This window comes from Protopterus annectens, chromosome 8.part0, assembly GCF_019279795.1.
Source record: "Protopterus annectens isolate FY-2018-M chromosome 8.part0, PAN1.0, whole genome shotgun sequence".
In the NCBI taxonomy this organism is placed as follows: domain Eukaryota; kingdom Metazoa; phylum Chordata; order Ceratodontiformes; family Protopteridae; genus Protopterus; species Protopterus annectens.
The window spans coordinates 1290857770-1290878351 of NC_056741.1; the positions used below are offsets into that span (position 1 = coordinate 1290857770).

At 41.2% G+C, this 20582-nt stretch overlaps 1 protein-coding gene across 6 annotated transcripts in view; it reads left to right on the top strand.

Annotated features, from left to right (window-relative positions):
* The window catches only part of ARHGEF1 (Rho guanine nucleotide exchange factor 1), a 3019431-nt gene that overhangs the window by 2859712 nt on the left and 139137 nt on the right, over positions 1-20582 (top strand). For all 6 annotated transcript variants that reach the window (XM_044080805.1, XM_044080809.1, XM_044080807.1 and 3 more), the window contains one exon: positions 12914-13009. In XM_044080805.1, the coding sequence (XP_043936740.1) occupies positions 12914-12973 (60 nt within the window). In that variant the 3' untranslated portion in view covers positions 12974-13009. The remainder of the gene's footprint in view (positions 1-12913; positions 13010-20582) is intronic.

Sequence of the window (20582 nt, forward strand, 5' to 3'; positions counted from 1 at the left end):
AGGGATACAGAAAAATAAAGTATACCCTATGAAATACCAGATCATGGCAGGCAAAGCAATAAATTAACAAAATACAGGTTATCAGTTGGCAGCAAAGTACAGGGATCTTTTAAAGCAATGGAAGACAGTGTTAGTATGCAAAACTCAATGTTAATTAAACAAAGGTGACTTTACTGGTTTGATAAGCCAGGAAGGATTCAAAATAAACACATAAATAACCTACAGCCATACAGATAAAGTTAATACTGATACAGTGTAAAGTTAAAGTTAATACAAATAAACAATGCAATTAAATGTTGGGTATGCAAGTCCACATCTACGTCTGGAAATGAAATAACATTTAAGGCAGTACCTATGACAAAAGGTTCTATAGTAACAAGAGAGGGTCAACCCCCCCCCCCCCCACACGCACGCACGCACACACACACACACACACACACACACAAACACACATTAAAAGTACAGTATGTCTCCAAAGGCAGCTTATGCATACAGCAAACAGAATAAATACTGGTAAAAAACATTGACACTAATTGTCATATTTTCAAAACAATGTCTTACATAAAATATAACAGCAAACAGTCTTATAAACAAACTAGTATAGCAAAAACATCATTAGTTAAACTGGTGCAACTGCCATCCGGGTAATAATACACAGCAGTACATACAGGTAGTAAAGTACAGAGCCATTAAAACTTAGACAAATAGCATTTTTCAGCTAATAAAAATCCATACAAAGCATCCCAAAGCAATAATATGCTTGTTTCTAATACAAGGTTTTGCCTTGTAAAGCAAGGGTTAACTTGACAAGATTTTGAAATGCTTGTGTGTAACTGCAAGGCTAACAACTTGCTTAAGGAAGCATAAAAACAGTTAAAAATAGATAAGTAATAACGGCTATGTGTCTATGGTGGGGTACTATAATAAGTAATAACGGCTATGTGTCTATGGTGGGGTACTATAATAAGTAATAACGGCTATGTGTCTATGGTGGGGTACTATAATTTCCGCATTAATTGCTCTTATCGACATTACAAGATTTGTGTTAATAAAAGTATTAATCAAGTCACAGCCATTGGTAATGTAACACTCTTTAAAAAAAAATAGCATTGAATGCAAGGGATTCTTATGTTGCAACAGACCAAGGGATTCAAAGTACTGCAGATCATATTCTGTTGTAAACTGTCTTACAATTTTCATGGGTCTTAAATACAAAAAGTGGGAATTGATAGATATTGTGTAAATTAAAATGTTTTTTCCCCAATATACTGTGTGTACAGTGAAAGAAAATATGCAAGGCCAAACAACAGTTTTCAAAATAATATGCTTGCTTTGCAAGAACAGTTATGTTCAGCTTAGATATTAATAACATATGGCTGTGGACATTACTGTAAATGCATCCTATTATAGAAAAAAAAAAGAAGTTGACTTTCTTGGCTTTAAGACGCAGAAATAAATAAATAAATAAAATACAAACAGGTCAAGTGATGCAAAGATGACTTGGAGAAACTTTGTGAAGTCTTCAGATACAGCAAGGACCAAAAAAGAGCATTAAATAACCATGGACTTTTTCATGACACAGACAGAAACCAGAAGAATATGTCACAAGGACATTAAAAATAACATTGGTAGAAAAGAGTATATAAACTGGACAGTATGTTTCATTCATTAGTGACGTTTTAGGCTGTGTGTGCCTTAGTCTATTCATCTGTCTAGCTGTGTTATAATAGAATTGAAATAGCTCTGAAAGAATTAACTGTTTGGCAAGAATTTGTTTTGAGACAAATAAAGTATAACAAATACAGTAGTATGGAGTTTGTCTGGTCTACTTTTGGACATTTTTTTCAGCGTCTGTTGCTGTCTCATCTTCTGTGACATCAGGTAGGGGTATAAAGCATGCAGCCAACGCCATTACATCAGTCTTTTTTGCGGTGCGGTGCCCGAAGCAGAATCAGTTCACAAGTGCCGGTCAGCCGACTCTTGAAATTTTTGTTTCCGAGTTTCAGAACCAAAGTCTTCAACTAAAGCTAAGTACCCCATTGGGGAAACTTTTTCTTGCTCTAAACCGATGTCAGTAAAAGTCATTAATTGTTATTTCCTGTGGAAAGCAAATACCTCACAAAGATTTTCATTCGTACTGCGTTCCTTGCCTAGGCCCAGACCACAACATACCTCCCTGTCAGTTTTGTGCCTTATTTAAGCAACAAACTATTCGTTGTCAGTATATTTACGCTTCTAAATATTTTGGTACTCAGTTCAATTATCCAGATATATCTTCGGTAAGCCATCCGACTACCAACATTCCGCAAAAAAACACAAAGATGACGCTTTTCTTAAGCCAGTTGCCAGTTCGCTGGTACTCATTGAGGCGCTTTCGCAGCCCCTGATACCTGCTACTTCAGATTCGCAGGCCTCTACTGAGACCCATTCGGAGTCCGGTATGTCGCAAGATGCTTCAACTGTGGAACCTGCGGATGTCTCTACCTTGGATGGGTCCGGAGCCACTGTGCAGGCACCGGCCTCTGAGGGTGTATTCAGGCCTACTGACGTGCATATTAAACCAAAGCCATCTTCTTCTTCAAGGATTAAAACTCGAACTATGCCTAGAAAACTGACGCCCAGACTGCATGGTCAGGCCTCTATGCCTAAAAAACAGATAAGAATGGCTAAATACCTTATTATTTTAATCAGGGGAAGCCAACCTTCCCCCCTCTTAAGAGATCTAGGACTGAATTTGCTTATGATACATCTGACCAGGATTCTGAAATGTCTGTTTCCTCTGAGGACCAGGATTTACCCTTATCTACCTATGAGGATTCTGATGCAGGGGACTCTAGTCCCTCTGCTTCCCCCCCAGAGGATTTCTCTTTTGGTGAAATCCTGCATACTCTTAGGGAGCACTTTCGCTGGGAAAGCCAGGATTACTCTGAGTCTAAAAAGAGGCTTAGAGATTTCTTACTCCTGCCCCAGCACAGGCCTTTAGCTATCCCTCCTGTACTAGACATTGTTGATAATGCCTTTTCTGAATCTAGTTTGGCCTCTGATCCTTTACCTCCTGCTCCCAGAAAACCTGATAGATATTACAGGGTTCATAACTCTCACAAGTTCCTTTTTAAAAATCCTACTGCAGATCCTGAGACCATTTCACAGGGACCCAAGGGCATCAAGGCTACTACTGCCAAAAATCCTACCCCCTGTGATAGAGACTGCAGGGCGCTGGATAGATGGGGTAAGCAACTTTGGCCATTAGGGCCTTAAACTGCCAGTTTTATATGATAAAGTATCAACAGCATATTATTGGATTGCTTAAACAGAAAATGATGTTGATTCCTGACTGTGGTGAACATAAGGATTTACAGGATTTAATGCATTCTGCTGAACAGGTTGGAAAGCGTACTTTGCAATGTGGTTTTGATTCACTAGAGGTATCTTCCAGGGCTGCTGTCACTGGGTCTGTACTTAGAAGACATGCTTGGCTTAAGGAGCAATCTTTGCCAGATCATGTGAAAGCTAAATTGCTGGATGCTCCCTTAAATCAGGACCGCCTGTTTGGCAACAAAACAGAATAAGTTCTTAAAAAGATGGAGGAAAAAGCTAAATCTATGCAAACTGTTTGAAAAGAACTCACATCTAGTACCCTGTCAACAAATTATATTCCTGGGAGCAAGCTTGAACACAACTTCCCAGGTGGCTTTCCTCACGCCAGAGAAACAAATTCATTTGACAACTTACTTCAAACTAATGGCCACAAAAACCCTGCTATCTGCAAAGCAAATGCTGCAAGCCTTGTGGTTCATGACCTCCTGCATTCTGCTAATTCCAAGTGCAAGACTGCATATGAGGAAACTACAGTGATATCTAAAAAGCCTATGGTGCCAACATTCTCAGGATCTAGAAGCAATGATCCCTATCATACCTTGCCTACAGCTAGAGTTCCTTTGGTGGGCAAAGGCCTGCCACCAGAACAAGGAACTACCATTCACTCTACCCCCCCCCCCTGCCGCCCAAACCCTAACAACAGACTCGTCAGACTATGCATTGGGGGGGGGGGGGCTCATCTTGCAGAGAAGTGCATTCAGGCCAAATGCACCTGCATATCAAACAAAAAGAAATGTTAGCTGTACAGAATGCTTGGACAGCCTTCAAGGACCACATTCTTCCAGGACAATTAATAGTAAGGACGGACAACACCACTGTTATGTGGTACATAAACAAGCAGGGGGGTACCCATTCTTACCCCCTCTGCAGACTAGCCATGGCTCTGTGATACACAGCCTTGAGATACCAAGTGCATCTACAGGCTCAATTCCTGCCAGGAAAACTAAATACACTGGCAGATGAACTCAGCAGAAATCTCATCGACCCACATGAGTGGAAACTGGAACCAAAAATTTTCAACATGTTGATAAACAAATGGGGGTGCCCAGATATATGGTAGAAAGACAAACTGCAAAAAGATCCAAAATCACACAAGGAATGCTGAGAACAAATCACTTTATGACGCAAAGCTTTCGGGTATAAACCCTTTCTCAATACTAAATACATACATTTACACAAAGCAACTGGTGATTTTCTCTCCAAACTTTCAAAGTGGTATTACAGTAAACCGTGTAATCTGAATGATTTTCTATTTGTTACCTTAGACATTGTATCGTTGTTTACTGTTATCCCTAATTCGTATGGCATAGAGTCCATCAGGAAGTTTTTGACTACTGAAAATCTTTAGTAAGTGATTCTATTCAAAATATATGTCAATTGTTGGACCTAGTACTTAGCCATAATGTTTTTATTTTCAATCAACAACCGTATTTGCAGGTCAACGGGGTCGCCATGGGCACCCCCGTGGCCAATACATATGCAAATCTTGTACTGCATCAGTGGGAATTAGATAATTTACATGATGGAAAAAATTTTTTTGACACACGGGTTGTGTTCTATCAACGGTTTGTTGATGATTGTTTTTTAATTTGGAATGGATCTAGGGACAGTTTAGAAGAATATCTTGTACACTTGAATAACACGACATCGTTTTTGAAGTTTAAGTCGACCATTACTAGTAAAGAGGCTTCCTTCCTTGATGTTAACATTTTTTGCAAGGATGGAATATTGGGCACTTCTGTTTTAAGAAGGAGACATATGTGGGTAGATATGTGCATGCGGACAGCATGCATGCCCTATGTCTTCGAGGTGTGATTAAGTCTCAGTTCATTAGAGTGAGTAGGCTCAACACAGATGACATTGTCTTCAATGAACAGTTAAATGACACATTTAAGGATTTTGTTGATTGTGGTTATGCATTGTCTATTTTAAATGAGATGAAGAATCAGGTATCTAATAATAGGCATTCATTATATGCCCCATATTTCAGGAATTATAATCTTACGAACCCTGATGTTGTGATAAATCAAGTTGTAAACTCTACTGTGCAAAGATTTAGATATGTGACTGGTTTTGCAAGTAAGGTTTCTCTTGTTAAACGCACTATCTATAAGTATTGGCCTATTTTAATGGCTTCCCCTGAGCTTACAAAATTGTTAAGTGATAAGCCATTCTTCAGCTTTAGGAATATGAAAACCCTCAAAAGTATGTTATGCTACAAAGATTTCCGCCCTTCCTTGAATTTATGCTTTGATAGACCCATCTACTCTACATTTAATTTTGGTACATATGCATGTCTAAACTGCTCCTGTTGTTCAGACTTGATCAGATATGTGGAATCTAATAGTTATGTGCATACGATCACACATCATACATACACATTTTCTGTAAGAGCTACTTGTACTACTACCAATGTGGTGTACATGGCATCATGTTCTGTATGTCCTGCATACTACATTGGTAAGACTACACGTAGACTCAAGGACAGGATTATTGAACACAAGTCGGAAATCAGGAGGCAGTATACTCAGAATGCCTTGTATAAGCATATTGAGACTTGTGGGGACAGACATACATTTAGATTTAGAGTTATTGATTTGGTGATTCCCTCACTTAGATGTGGTGATATTAATAATTTTCTTGAAACTAAAGAATATCAATGGATAGTACGTTTGGGAGCTGATAGTCCTCCTGGCCTTAACAGTACAGTAAGCATTAAACCCATTCTTGTTGGATTACAACGTAGGTTGAAATGATGTTTTTATTAACTTGTGCACATTAGTATGTTTATACATTGATGTTAATGTGTGCATTTGTTGTGTACATGTATGTGTACACCTATGTTTTAATGTTTCTAGAGTTTGTATTAAACATATAGGTATATATATACATTTTTATATTTTTTATATTTTTATATTCTTATGATTAAGTATATTTATGTGCTAGAATTAGATTTATATTGTTATGAAATTTGATCATATATATGCATATGTGTAACCATTTTTTTATTGACAAATGCTTTTTTGACAAATGCTTTTTTGCAGTATGTTTCTTTAAATAATTTTTTAAATTGCACATTTGAATAGGTCATGTGACTTTGGCTGCAGTCACATGACTACTAGGCCTGTATAAAAGCAGTTGCTTTGTGTAAATGTATGTATTTAGTATTGAGAAAGGGTTTATACCCGAAAGCTTTGCGTCATAAAGTGATTTGTTCTCAGCATTCCTTGTGTGATTTTGGTGCCCAGATATATACCTGTTTGCCTCCCCCCTGAATTACCAATTGGACAAATTCTGCACAAAGACTCCCCACAAACCCAAGCTTGGAAAGTGGATGCTCTGTTCTTCAACTGGAAAAATCTATCAGTTTATACCTTTCCCCCTCTGCCTCTTCTCTCCAAAGTACTACTACAGTTCAAATAGGACAAACCAAGGACTATACTGATTGCACCAGACTGGCCATGCCAACACTGGTGTATCTCCTCTTGCACAGTTTGTCACTGCTGGCTCCATGGCACCTGCCTCAGACCCCTACCCTGCTGTCACAGCAGGAGAGCCAGAATCTGTACCCTCAGCTTCAAACCCTGACCCTGGCTAATTTCCTAATCTCTCCATTACTATCCCTCAGCAAACAAGTGTTGGATGTCATTTTGGAGGCAAGGAGACCTAGTACTAGAAAATCTTATGCTGAAAAGTAGAAAAGATTCTGTGCCTGGAACCAAACTCAAAGGATTGGCACAGCAGCGACCAATTTACCTCAGATTTTTCAGTACTTAACTGAGATGCTTCACAAGGGCCTTTCTTTTTCCTCCATCAGAATTCACGCCTCAGCCATTTCAGCTCATTACAACACAGAACCACCCTCTTCTCTCATCCACTGCTCAAGCAGTTCCTCAGAGGGGCCAAAAATTTAAGACCACCCAGGAGAGCCCCAACTCCAGCCTGGGACCTTTGTATTGGAAAAACTCACTCTTCCTCCTTTTGAGCCAGCTGCAAGTGCAGAGTTAAAAGTTCTTTCTTGGAAAACGGCCTTTCTTTTAGCAATTACTTCAGCAAGAAGGGTATCTGAACTACAGGCCCTTATGGCAGTGAAGCCTTTCATCATCTTTCATGCGGACAGGGTGTCCCTCTGGACCAATCCCTCATTCATGCCCAAGGTGGTATCCAGTGTGGCTCTTAATCAGTCCATTCATTTGCCAACCTTCTTTTCTAATCCACAGAACAAAGGGGAATGGATACTCCACTCCTTAGATGTGCACAGACAACTTAGATTTTATTTGGACAGGACCAAACCTCAAAGGAAATCTGAACAACTGCTGGTGGCATTTGCTGCAGGGGCAGAGAGGAAGGCTATTTCAAAGCAAACCATTTCTAAATGGATAGGCCGTTGCATTCATTTCTGCTATAAGCACCATGGAAAACCTATCCCACAGGGGATTAGACCCCATTCAACCAGGGACTGCATCTACCTCTACAGCCTTTTTCAGAGGTGTACCTACCAGGGACATCCTAGAAGCTGCTACCCGAGTTCTGTACATACTTTCACCAAGCATTACCATCTACCAATTTTCTGTAAATCCAGAGCTGGCTTTGCCACTGCAGTCTTGCAGGGCCTTATAGCTAATCCTAATGCTGTCTAAATGTCTCCTCTCATCCTTAGCTTTGGGAATCTACCCAAATGTCATGACTGCAACAGTGAAACACGAAGAACATAGTACAGTTGTGTACACTTACCATAAATGTAGATGTTCGAGTGTATTCACTGTTGCAGTTTTGATTACTCTCCCTCCAACCCCCTGACTTTTTTTGGTTGTACCTTTACTCTCCTTTGCTATGCTTAAAAGCTTTTTGGTGTATTTCCTTTTTTGTTGGAGGTGTAACCTTGTGTGTGTGTGTGTGTGTGTGTGTGTATATATATATATATATATATATATATATATATATATATATATATAGTTAATTGCTTCCCATTAGGGGTGCACCTGACATCTGGGGCAAGAAAAACTGATGTAATGGTGTCTGCTGCATGCTTTATACCCCTGACTACCTGACGTCACGGAAGATGAGACTGCAACTGACGCAGGACCCAAGACTTTGGTATTCAGGCCGACTGAGGGCTACTGCAAGCAGATAACCAAATGTGATGACTGCAACAGTGAATACACTCGAACATCTACATTTATGGTAACTGTACGCAACAGTACTTTCTGAATGGATGATTATCTACCTTGTCTAAGAGTAGTCTACTACTAGTTCATCAAAGTTGCACTATCCTGCATCAGTCACAGACATGCTTATTGATATTGCCAGACCCTTTATCTTGTACACCATTCTGTGCTGCTTCCCCACTGACTGCAGAAGTAATGACCATACAAGTGTCAGCCATTGCGTGGCTTACTTGTGGAACAACTAGCAGCAGCAGAAGTGGTTACACTTCACTGCTGACGCTCCCCAAGTTCGGGGTGCTTAAATCTTTGCCTTCTCATACAAACCTTTTTATGATAATATGCTGTTTGCTTGGCCTGTCTTAAAAGGCTTCTGGTCATTCAGTAGAACAGATACATCACAACAACATTGGAGACTAGGCAGTGCTAGCCAGCTACTGGCCTCCATTATCTACAGCTTCTCTCCCAGCATGGCACAAAAGAAAAAGCCTCCCTTAGGTGTACCAGTTATATATCTGCAGTAAGGAAAGAGGGTATGTTACTTTCCTGTTCTGGGGTGGGGGTCTTCATTTTCTGCCATGTGTACACAGGTCTGCTGTGACCCAAAGCCTAATTTTTGCAGACACCTCAGTTTCTGGAAATCCTGATGATCTATTTTTGTGGAGCAACTTTATTTGACATAGACTATGTATAACCATTCTGTCAATGAGCCAGACATCGTTAAAAGGTTTCATCAAGAGTTGGTGGAAGCTCTAAGATTTATTTGAGGAATTCTTTACCCTATGAGATGGATTAGTACCAATTAAACATTCATGACCACTGAACTTTGTCACAATTGTTAGCCTGGGGCACTCCTATGAACCTGTGCAGTCCTCCCATTCTTCTGCTTTTTGCTGCAGGACAAGGAGGAAGTAGTGGACACATTCTGCATTCCATGGCACAGGAGGTTTCTGTGTGCATTCCTACTTTACTTGCTAACCACACATTCCATTGCAAACTGCACAGAAGAAATACGTAAATTCATTCTGATTGCTCCCTTCTTGGCAGGGAATGGCAGAGTTTCAAACTCAACATAGAAGAAACTATTCCTATTCCAATAAACGATATCCCTGTGATTGGATGATGTCTTGTTCTTTCCATAGTGTCCCTGATTCCAGCAGATTGAGTGTCAGAGTTTCATGGCCATAGTTTGGCTGGAATATTAATTTGCGCCCCCCCCCCCCCCCCACACACACACACACACACACACACAGTTGATCACCTTGCCAGTTATCTTAACCTCCCTAAGATACTTGGATAGTTTGGGCCTCAGGTATTCTATTGTTAAGGTGAATGTGTCATCTGTTCATGAGCATTGTGATGTTGTTGAGCAGAGTATTGCGGCCCAGCAGCAGCTTGTTACAGGAGAGCTGCATCTCCATTCTACTTTGAACAACTTCTTTTGGTCCAAGGAATCTGAATGTTATGATTAGTGGGTTTACCTGTCTACTGTTTGAGCCTGCTTGTGTCATCAGCATTAAAGTTCACCTCTTGAAAGAAATTCTTATGCCTCTCACCTCTGCGTGTAGGGTTTTGGAATTGTAGGTTCTTTATGTAGGGAACTATGTCTGATCTTTTCTTTTACAGGGCTTGGATGTACCGTAGAACAAAGTCATGCTTCCTTCCAAGGTTGGCTCCCACGTTATCCTGTTAGAAGTCCCGTTGCCACCTGTTTATTTATTTATTTATTTATTTATTTTTGCTTAGACTGAAACAAAAGAAAAAGAACTGCCAACAGTCTGGATGACTCCCATCATCTCAAGTGTTGTATGAGAAAGCTTACATTTTCAGGTGGATTGCCATCTGCATGATCAAGTAGGTAATGTCCCATTGAAAAATGTTTTTCTCTGCCTCCCTTCAGCTGTCTCTATCTCCTCTCCTCATTCACCAGGTCTACCAGACCAGCCTCCTCTTCCTCCCCAGGCTCAACTTGACCCATGTCCAGAGCCAGTGAGGAGACCTATGACACTGGTGCAGCATCACACTGCTGCTGTGGAGTCTGCCCTAATCCCTCCTACCTCTCATCAGTCTTGCAAGCTCTGCAGTGACCATCTTTGGTTGATGCTTGAGCAACATCCCAACCAAGCAGTGTACTGCTTTGCAGTGCTGAGATTCCCAAGCTTTAGGTGACCTTTCCTTGAATGGTTAAGCCAGCATCAGCCAGTCACTCCCATCATCCCCTCAAACGTTCTCTCCAACACCTGTGCAGCTACTTAAACACAGGTCTTCTGGGTGACACTAATGACGTTATCCCTCTGCATCATGAGACCAGATGTTCCATTAGGAAATATTGAGGGAAAAGCCCCCACTCCACTAGAGGTATGGGTGCCTGTAGTGTATGCTTTTAAAATGTCTCCATTGCACACACATTTACTTTAGCCACATTGTCTTCAATGCACACATTTGCTAACCATTGCTTTCTCAGCTGTGACTTTGAGAAACAGGCCTGTTTTGGAAAGTCACTACTGTAGGTCCTCAGCCTTCTTAGCTCTTTCTTGTTTGGCCCACTGGCTCATTCCACCCTGGTGCTCACTGCTTGGGATTTAACCAAGGACCCATCATGATGGATGTTCAGTGCTAGATGTAGCAAATACATTGTACTATATCAGATGGTGTTTGAAGAAGACCTTGTTTGTTGGACCAAGTGTACTAGCCGTCCATCCCTTTGTGTGTGTGTCTGTCTCCTCCATCTTCCACTGTTGGAGTTCCTTGTTGGTCAAGGAAGTGATGCAGTGTGTTTGTCTTCCTTGTTTTTTCCACATGTGCAAGAAAGTGTTAAATTGTGGTTGAGGGTGAAATGTTTGGCTTGGGGGATGGGTCTACTTGTCTGATGTGTGACATCATGACATGCATTGAAACAGGCATGTGTAATGTCTGTGGTATGGGAATCTTTCTGAATTTTGCCGAAAGTTGGTGGGTAAGATGACCATAACCAGAGAAACACAAAGGAGGGTCATCTTAAGTCAACTGATATGGTAAATATGTTTTTTTTCTTCTTTTAATTCTGTGTTCTTATTTGGCTGGCCTTATATACTTTGTATTGGATTTTTAACTCCTTTGTTGAGAGTGATTGTATTGTTCAGCTCCCTTGAATTTATTCTTAGTCAAGTTAGTAGTGCACTGGCCCTAAGAGTCTTTTCTGTCACAACTTGTACCACTTAGCAGAAGAACACCACATTCAAAAGTACGGAAACAAAGCCAGAGCTGTTTGTTTAATATGTCAGAGATACTGACGTAAACAAAAAAAATAGAATAACAAGCTGTATGTGATGCTGTTAGAAAGGTAGCAGTTATCAAATATGGAGAAGTGCATACAAACATTCTAACATCTGCAGTATTAGAAAAGCATAATTTTTGAAAAGAGCAACCAGTAATGATGCAGTTGAGATGAAAAAGACAGTCAGTAATCATGATAAACTGTGGTCTATAGTGTTAATATTGTATTCACCAGATAGAGGGTTTTTAAATTGTGCAGAAAATAGATTAAATTAGTTAATTTTCAAGTGTTTGGTGGTAAAGCAGTCAATGCTGCTGGTTCATTTAATACTGAATTCTAAGAAGGTCTATGTAACAGAGTGCCTTCATGGCAGCTAATGGGTTGTCTGACTTCTTTTTAAGTAGGTATATGAGCCTGTATTTAGGACTTTATCAACTTGATTTTGCATGCGCGTTTGTAAGGATATGTTTTAATCTACATGCAGACTCTGCTACTTTGTTAACAAATGAAAGAGGATTTCCACAAGTCAGTTACTGACAGTTCAGAGCTTGGCACGTATGGGTACCAAAGTACAAATTGTTACCTTAGTAGGTTTGATTTTCAGTTTATTGGATAACCTTTTCTAGACTAAAATATTTTTTGCAGTGAGTTTTATAGGCTGTGAAAAGTTTTTTGTACATTTGTTACAACTAAGGCATCTGCTTAGACAACACAGTTAATGCTTTATCAATGTGTAGATCCCACTGAAGATTATTTAATTATGAGTTCTGAGCCCTGTGTGGAATATCTCTTATATAATCAGAAAAGTCTTTGTCAGAAATGTACTGTGTAGTAATATGAGTGACACATTCAAAAGCTCTCCTAAGATGTAAAATGGTAGCATCAGTTAACCTTGTTCCATATTAGTAAGAATGAAATTAATGATTATTTTGCTGTTATTGTAAAGTTTAGATTGGAAGTAAAGTTGCTTATCTGTATTGAGAGAGCAAGTAGAAATCTGTTTTAATGTAGGGCAGCTGCTGCTTCCATGATGTCTTTTACATGTGTAGTTAATACAGAACAGTTTTTATTTTTGCTCTTTATATTTATTACTTTTTTCTTTAATTTAATGTAGGTTGTGGAAGATGAATATTTTCATTTGCGAGAGGCTTTAGTCCGGTTCACATCATCTTAGCACAGCCTCACATGAAAACAGGATTGCTTGGAGCAGGTATGACGGTGAAAACATTACATAGGTAGAAAGGGGGAGGGCTGTGATCATAAGTCAAAGAAAGTTGTGTTCATGTTGAAAGCTTTAGGATTGAAGAGGTTAATGGAAGAAAAACAGGATGTTCGTCGTGTTTCACTGTTGCAGTCATTACACTTGGGTTATCCTGCTGGCAGGCAACCCACAGTCGGCCTGAATTCCAAAGTTCTGGTCCGACGTCAGTTGCTGTCGCCTCTTCCCCTGACGTCAGTGCGCCAGGGGTATAAAAGATGCAGCCTACGCCATTTTCTTCAGTCTTTCTTGCCGCGTGGTGAACAAAGCAAAAGCAGTTCGCAAGTGCCGGTCGGCCGACTCGTGAGATTTTCGAAATTGAATTTCAGATCCGAAGTCTTCAATAAAGCTAAGTACCCCGTTGAGGAAACTTTTTTCTTGCTCCAGACCGATGTCAGAAAAAGTTAACAATTGTATTTCTTGTGGGAAGCAAATACCTCATAAGGATTTCCACTCTTACTGTATTCATTGCCCTAGGCCCTGACCACGACGTTGCTAGTTGTCGGTTTTGTGCTAGATTTAACCAACGCACTATTAAGCGTTGGTAAGATTTTGCTTTTCATTATTTTGGCAGAAGATTTAACTCTACATAATGGCGTCGGAACAACCGACGACCGGAATTCATAAAAAACGCAAGGATAAAGACAAGGACAAGCATCCGAGTTCCAAAACCGACAACGAAGCCTCTTCTAGGCCAGTTGCTGGTTCGCCGGTGCTCGGTGAGGCACTTTCGCAGCCCCTGACTCCCGCTACCTCAGAGCCACAGGCCGCCTCCAACTCCCGTGTGGAGACAGCTAGGCCCCTGGATACTCAAGGTATTGGTCCTTCGGAAAATAATCCCTCAGATGGGTCCAGAGCCACTGAGCAGGCATCGGCTTCTGAGGGTGTCTTCAGACCTACACAACTTTATATAAAGCCTACTTGAGCATCCAAGACAAAGTCTAAAATAGTTTTACAGACAAGGAAACCAGTACAGCATTCTCCAGGACAGGCTTTTATGCCTAAGAAACAGATGCTCAAAATGGCCGAAGACTTAATTACTTTGATCAGGGGTTCCCATCCCCCTCCTGATAAGAGGCCTAGGCAAGACACTGAATATGATTCCTCTGATCAGGTTTCCATTTCCTCTGACTCCTCTTCTGATCAGGGATATTCTGTTCCTCCCTATGAGGATTCTGATGCTGAAGATTCTATTCCTTCAGCTTCTCCTCCGGAGGACTATTCATTTGGGGAAACCCTGCGTACCATGAGGGAGCATTTCCATTGGGAGAGCCAGGATTAGTCCGATTCTAAGAAAAGACTTAGAGACTTTCTTTTACTTCCTCAGCACCGACCTCTTGCAATTCCCCCCATTCTAGACGTAGTAGATGATGTTTTCTCAGAGTCCGGCCTGTCTCCAGACTCTTTACCTCCTGCCCCTGTCAAGCCAGACAGATACTACAGAGTCCCAGACACCCATAAATTTCTTTACAAAAACCCTGCTGCTGACCCAGAAACCATCTGACAGGGTCCCAAAGGGGTCAAGGCTGCTTCTGACAAAAACCCTGTCCCCTCAGACAGAGATGGGGGGAAAAAAGTTTACACTTCTGCTACCTTGGCTGTAAGGGCTCTAAATTGTTAGTTTCATATGCTCAAATATCAGCATTATTTAATGTCTTTGTTAAAACAAAAAATGTTGACAAATTCTGAATGTACTGAGAACAAAGATTTGCAGGACTTATTGCATGCAGCTGAACAAGTGGGAAAACATACTTTGCGATGTGGCTATGATTCACTGGAGGCCTCGTGCAGGGCCGCTGTTACAGGTTCTGTTATTAGAAGGCATGATTGGTTAAAGGAATAGAATCTGCCTGATCATGTTAAAGCAAAATTATTGGATGCTCCATTACAGCATGATACTTTGTTTGGTGTTAAGGCAGAGGAGGTGTTAAAGAAAATGGAGGATAAGGCAAAATCTATGCAGACAGTAAAGGATTTCTTACAGGTACAGCCACCCAGATTTAGCAGGAACAGGCCCTGTAAGAATTGGTCCTTTCCAGTGTCAGACAGACCACAAGGAGGCAGATTCAGACACCCTAGAGGCAGGAAACAGCCCCAGGGATCATACAGGCCCAAACAATGGGGTGCTTCTACCTCCAAAAGTGGAGAAGACAAATCACAACCTTATAGAAAACAGTCCAATGACTTCCCTCTGCCAATGCCAAGCACTTATTTTTGGCAGCACCCTTAGAGGGAAAGCTAGCACTCTTTTCACAAAACAGGCACAAGATCACCCAGGACAAATGGGTCTTAAATATAGTCTGTCAGGGCTACAGGTTCCACTTTCACATCCTTACAAAGGCAAAAGGTATGCCAGACCTGTCACGCAGTCAATGGCAAGAGGCACAAAAACAAGTTTCATCTCTCATGGACATGGGGGCTATTCAGCCAGTGCCACAACAAGAGCAGGGACAAGGATTTTACTCAAGACTTTTCTTAGTACCAAGAAAGGACAAAGCCTGGAGACCAATTCTGGACCTGTCTATACTAAATACTTTTCTGGACGTCCTGAAATTCAAAATGTTAACTCTACAGCAGCTTCTTCCCATGCTGGACAAGAAGGCTTGGCTTGTAACTTTGGACCTCAAAGAGGCATACCTGCATGTCCCAATCAGACAAACTTGCAGAAGATACCTCAGATTCATAGCTGGCTCAATGCACTACCAATTCTCTGCACTGCCCTTTGGCTTATCTACTGCGCCCAGGGTCTTCACAAAATGCCTGACACCAGTAATTGCATTTTGCAGACAAAAAGGAGTTCAAATATACCCCTACTTGGACGACTGCCTTATTCAAGCAAAGGACAAAGATATTCTACTACAGCATCTGGCGTTTGTAAAAAGATTACTAATTTGCCTAGGGTACACAGTAAACGAAAAGAAATCAAAACTAGTGCCCTCTCAAGAGATAATATTCCTGGGTGAAAGCTTAAATACAACTGCCCAGATGGCTTATCTCATGCCAGACAAAGGCATCTGACTTCTTACTTCAAAGACTTGGCAACAAAGACCCAGTTATCTGCAAGGAAAATTCTGCAGGCTCTGAGCTACATGACATCCTGCATTCTACTAATTCCATATGCAAGACTGCATATGAGGAAACTACAATGGTATCTAAAAAGTGTTTGGACTCAACATTGCCACAGCCTGGAAACAGTAATTACTCTCATTCCCTGCCTGCAACAAGAATTTCAATGGTGGGCACAGGCCTGTCACCACAACAAGGGACGGCTATTCACCTTGCCCACTGCCAGGCAGACACTAACAACAGATGCATCAGATTATGCCTGGGGGGCGCACATGGCAGGAAAATGTATTCAGGGCACATGGCCCACAAACCAAATGCATCTTCATGTCAATCAACAAGAGATGCTAGCTGAACAAAATTCCCTGACAGCCTTCAAGGACCTACTTCATCCAGGACGACTACTGATAAAGACAAACAATACTACAGTCATGTGTTACATAAACAAGCAAGGGGGCACACATTCCTACCCCCTCTGCAAGCAAGCCATGACTTTGTGGAACACAGCATTGACTTATCAAGTACATCCGCAAGCACAATTCCTGCCAGGAAAGACAAATACTTTGGCAGACGAACTAAGCAGAAACCTCATGGATCTTCTCGAGTGGAAACTGGATCCACAAATCATCAACATGATAACAGGGAAATGGGGATGCCCAGACATAGATCTATTCGCCTCCCCTCACAACTGCTAGCTGCAGAGATTCTGCACTCAGATTTATCACAAGCAAGCATGGAAAGTGGACGCCCTTTCATTCAGCTGGAAAGCCCTTACAGTATATGCCTTCCCTCCTCTGCCTCTCCTCTCCAAGGTACTCCTAAAGGTCAGACAAGAGAAGCCAAAAATGATACTTATTGCCCCAGACTGGCCACGCCAGTACTGGTACCCAATCCTAAAGAGCTTGTGTCAAGGCCCAGCCTGGACATTGCCTCTAATACCTCATTTGCTGACTCAACAGAACAGTCAGATCCTGCACAGCCAACTCCAAACCCTAAATCTGGCTGCATGGCAGATAATGTAATCATTCAGAACACACCTCTCTCTAAAGCAGTTATGGATGTTATTTTGGAGGCCAGGAGGCCCAGCACCTGAAAATCTTATGCAGAAAAATGGAAGTGATTCTATGCTTGGAACCAAGCGCAGGGAATTGACTCGCTTGAACCAAATATTCCTCAGATTTTGCAATACCTAACTGAGATGCTGGACAAAGGCCAATCCTTCTCATCAGTTAAGATCCATGCCTCTGCCATTTCAGCTCATTACAATACGGACCCACCAATATTTTCTCATCCACTGCTAACGCAGTTTCTCAGAGGGGCCAAAAACATAAGACCTCCAAGGAGAGCTCCAATGCCTACATGGGACCTCAATTTTGTCTTGGAAAAACTCACACTGCCCAGCCAATACAGCAGAGATAAAATACTTGTCATGGAAAACCGCTCTTCTCCTAGTAATAACTTCAGCAAGAAGAATCTCAGAATTACAGGCACTAATGGCTGTGGAACCTTTTATTATTTTTCATCAGGACAGGGTTTCTCTAAGGACAAACCCCACATTTATGCCTAAGGTAATGTCCAGTGTGGCTCTTAACCAAACCATACATTTGCCTACCTTTTATCCAAACCCACAGAATAAGGGGGAGAGACGTCTGCATACTTTGGACATACACAGACAGCTACGCTTTTACTTGGACAAGACTAAAGCCTTCAGAAAGACTGAACAACTCTTGGTGGCATATGCTGCAGGTTCCCAAGGAAAAGCCATTTCAAAACAGACTATTTCAAAATGGATAGGCCACTGCATTCGTTTCTGCTATTCACAACATGGCAAATCAGTGCCCAAGGGCATTAGGCCACATTCTACCAGAGCAGCAGCCTTCCTCAGAGGAGTACCAAGAAAGGATATTTTGGAGGCGGCAACATGGACTTCAGTGCACACTTTTACAAAGCACTACCATTTACCTCTCTACTCTAAATCCAGAGCAGGATTTGCCACTGCAGTTCTGCAGGGCCTCATAGGCACTCCAAACTCTATTTGCAATGTATTTAAAATTACGCGCATCCTAAAGTGTAATTCTAACAGATGGTTTCAGTTATAAATGTGATCTAAGTGTAGCTCTTACGTGTTGTTTTTTTTTTTGACTACTTTAAAGTTATATATGAATTACTATGTTAAATTGAAGAAGGACACTATCAAGCGACTGCTGTGTTTAAGGACATTGATGTGTTTCAGTATTAGGAATAACTAAATTATTAGCGACTGGTTTTTCAGGGCAATAATGAAGTCTAAAATGTGTTGCATTGTTCAATCCCTGCTCTAGGCTCTGTTACATACAAACTGCATTGAAACCTGTGCCACTCTACTACTACTTATAGCTTTGCAATAAAACTCTAAAAGCAACTGAATGTTTTTCTTTTTATTTGTTCAGGTACTGTCCTGTAATCTACCCGTAGAACAGCTCACAGCCCAAACTAAAACCATACACCATACTATCTTTTCTATACTACACCTACCATCTACCTACATCAATATACTCAAACATAATAAAAGCTATCTAATGCTTTTAACATTGTTAAGTTAACTGGCTCATAGCACAACTGGCACACACACAACAACAGTAGACGCACTCACTAGTATTCCTCCTTACTTTGAAAAGGGAGTAGAAAACATGAGGAGCAAACTAAAGCTAGAGAGCTACTATAAGCAAAAGTGCAGCTACCTATAGGAGCCCTTGTAGAAAGTGTAAACAGGAAAAAGGTCACATACTGGAGTGGACCTGGACTTGCTCTGTGTAATTCACCTGCGCCCCTTGTTGCGCTGCCTCTTCCGCGCCCCACCCCTGCCCCGTATCCCCCCTGCCACAGTACCCATATATTTAACCTTAACTAAACACACCCTGCTTTATCTTAGCCCTACTCAAACTCTTGGCCCCACCTCTTCACCTCCCCCTCCCACTAGGCCTACAAATCAAACATCACTGCCTCACCCCCCCACCCCGCCTCCCCCACCAATACCAAACCCCCTACACTAACTATCTTATAACCAATCAAGCAACAGTATGAAGTCCTTAAAGTCCAAAACATAGATAAACTACTACATAAACTGATGAAGCTAATAATGTATCTTAGAAAAACATAAAAATATTAGAAGCCTAAATAATAAAATTCATAATCTACATGCGACATTATGTGTCCACAGAAACCTGGCGACCAACAGAAACCAAAGATAAGATAACCCCTGCCACCTGGCTACACCATACAGGACCGATCAAAACTCAAAAAGTGGTGGTGGTACTGCTTTGTCAAAGCACACACAACGCTACTTTAACACCCACCCCACCACCCCAAAATACCCCCAACGAATTAACAACCCTAAAACTACAACTAAATAAAGAAAAAGTATTAACCTAATCAAACATTTGACATCACTAGATTCCAATGAGCTGCAGCTGCAGTCCTCCTGGTGGTCAATAAAAAAACACACCCAGAAGAAGCTGTAATATAAAACCAAATTTAACTCCAAAATTCTTGACACACACATGCCCCAAACTGTTAATCAAAAACAAAAGCTCTCATAGCACCATGGCTATCAAAAGACTCCACAGCCAAAAATCAAAGCTAGAAACAAAGCATGGAATAAATGAGGCCCAGCCGCCCAACCTCAGCTTTGGGATTCAACCCAAGTGTAATGACTGCAAGAGTGAAACAAGATGAACATAGTACAGTTGTGTACCTACCATAAATGTAGATGTTCAAGTGTATTCACTGTTGCAGTCCAGGTTACCCTCCCACCATCCGCCTTTTTTCTTTGCTGGGACTTATCTGTACCTCTCTATTCTATACAACCTATGTGGTGTATTTGCTTGTAGATGAAGGTTATGTGCATGCTTTTTTATAATCATAATTTTTACAGCGTACCCTTTTGTGGGCACCTGACATCTGGGGCAAGAAAAACTGAAGAAAATGGCGTTGGGTGCATCTTTTATACCCCTGGCACACTGACGTCAGGGAAGAGGTGACAGCAACCAACGCCGGACCAGGACTTTGGAATTCAGGCCGACTGCGGGTTGCCAGCTAGCAGGATAACCCAAGTGTAATGACTGCAACAGTGAATACACTCGAACATCTACATTTATGGTAGGTACACAACTGTACTTTAATTGGTAGAACAAAAAGGATTAATGGACAACATCTTCTGATAAAACAAGGGTGTTTTCTGTACTTTTGTTTACGTTAAGAGCTGCACTCATTTTAAATTGAACTAATCCTGACTGTTACTGTTTTATATTAGAAGTACTGATTTTTTTTCTGAATTGTATCTGTATGTAGTCACGTTTGTGCTGCATCAGGTCTGTAAGTTTCTTCCTGTGTGTATAGTCGTAGAAATTTTAAGTGATGCAGACTCATTTTACTACAGCAAGTCAAATGTGTTTTTTTTTCAGATGTCCTTCTATTCCTATGT